At 40.8% G+C, this 1348-nt stretch overlaps 1 protein-coding gene across 1 annotated transcript; it reads left to right on the top strand.

Annotated features, from left to right (window-relative positions):
- The first annotated feature begins 319 nt into the window (after positions 1–319).
- Positions 320–828, top strand: LOC128254799 (protein transport protein Sec61 subunit gamma). Its single transcript, XM_052984104.1, has 2 exons — positions 320–460; positions 520–828. The coding sequence occupies exons 1-2, from the start codon at positions 408–410 to the stop codon at positions 782–784; spliced, it is 318 nt and encodes a 105-aa protein (XP_052840064.1). The 5' UTR covers positions 320–407; the 3' UTR covers positions 785–828.
- Positions 829–1348: the final 520 nt, after the last annotated feature.

The following is a 1348-nucleotide window of genomic DNA, read 5'->3' as shown; positions in this document are numbered from 1 at the left end:
TGGCTCCCTGTGCATTTAGTTAGGCTTCAAGTGAAGACAGCAACGATTCGGCAGTGAAACAAATTGCAGCATTTAAGTTCCCATCCCTTGTTCTTCACTAATTCTGTGCATCAGGAGTGGCAAAACTAGTCGAAAATGTTCGTTCTTGTGTGTCGGGGCTGGCAAACAGTTTGCGTAAAGTTTGATTATGTGTGTAAACCGGCCAGTATTTTCCATTTCAAGTTGTGCCACACTTTGCATGTGCCAATGCTGGCGGCATCCATGTTCGGAACAACAGCTGGAAATTATTGGGACCGAATTTCATGTCGATCTGAACAGGCCTGTGGAATTAGTTCAACGCTTAGATGCTTAGATACAAATAAGTTTGGCTGGAGCTAACCTAGAAGTGTCAATTTAAGATTTTGGGGATGGAGCAACGCCTCTCGCGTCGTCGCAAATACAGGCCAAAAAGTGCCAAGAGGTAGATACATATATTATTGAGTAAGATTTTAGCTACTATCTCATCTCTGAAATCTTTAGTGGGCTCGCCCAATTCTTGACCAATCTGAGATGCAAGTCCCTGGACAGCGTGCGCCGCCAGGTCAAGAATAAACTGCGTCAGGTCCTTCCGTCCGCTAGTTTCTATAGGGACTCCATGCGGTTCTACAAGCGCTGCACTAAACCAGATCGCCAGGAGTTCCTGCGCATCAGCGCGGCCATCGGCGTGGGATTTCTCATCATGGGTGTCATTGGATTCGTGGTTAAGCTGATGCACATTCCCATTGTCAACATTATCATGGACTAAGCTGAAGTGCTTTGGCAGAAATAAAGTTTCAATTCAATTGCTTATAGTCGAGCGTTCGCTGGCCAAAAGCCAAAGTCGCCGTAACGAGGACAAGCTGGTTGGGTCGACCTAAGGGTGTTGACAAGATCATTCCTCTTCCTTGCCAAGCTTTTTTTCTTATACCCATTAGTCAGGTTTTTAAAAGACATGCTACGTTCTTAAAATTTGGCGAATGGGGTCATGAATTGTTTTAGGGTGTCGGAGAAATCTTCCAGTTTAAAATTCTATTAAGTGTCTTAAAAAAGAACAACTAAAAAAACAAAAGCAAAATATTTAAAAGGGTATAGGGATTACAAGGACAGGTATATATTTAAATCTTGAAAATACGCATACCAAATTCAAAGTTTTTATTTAAATTGTTTTGATTTTGTTAAAATGTCCTGTAAAAGTCTCTCTCTAAATTTAACATTAAATTATCTAAAGCCAAGCAATTATATAATTTGTATGAAAAAAATTTGCAATCGCCTCAAATGACTGATACCCCATAGAGTAGAGTTAACTAAGTATCGAGTATGTTTTTCTCAG

The sequence above is a fragment of the Drosophila gunungcola genome (assembly GCF_025200985.1).
Source record: "Drosophila gunungcola strain Sukarami chromosome 2R unlocalized genomic scaffold, Dgunungcola_SK_2 000006F, whole genome shotgun sequence".
In the NCBI taxonomy this organism is placed as follows: domain Eukaryota; kingdom Metazoa; phylum Arthropoda; class Insecta; order Diptera; family Drosophilidae; genus Drosophila; species Drosophila gunungcola.
This window is presented reverse-complemented; position numbering and strand designations above follow the sequence as displayed.

Excerpts from the sequence above, each read along its gene's own strand:
- LOC128254799 (XM_052984104.1), top strand. The coding sequence starts at position 408 with ATGGAGCAACGCCTCTCGCGTCGTCGCAAATACAGGCCAAAAAGTGCC. Across the intron at positions 461-519 it reads AGGCCAAAAAGTGCCAAGAG|TGGGCTCGCCCAATTCTTGA; the intron begins GTAGATACATAT and ends TGAAATCTTTAG.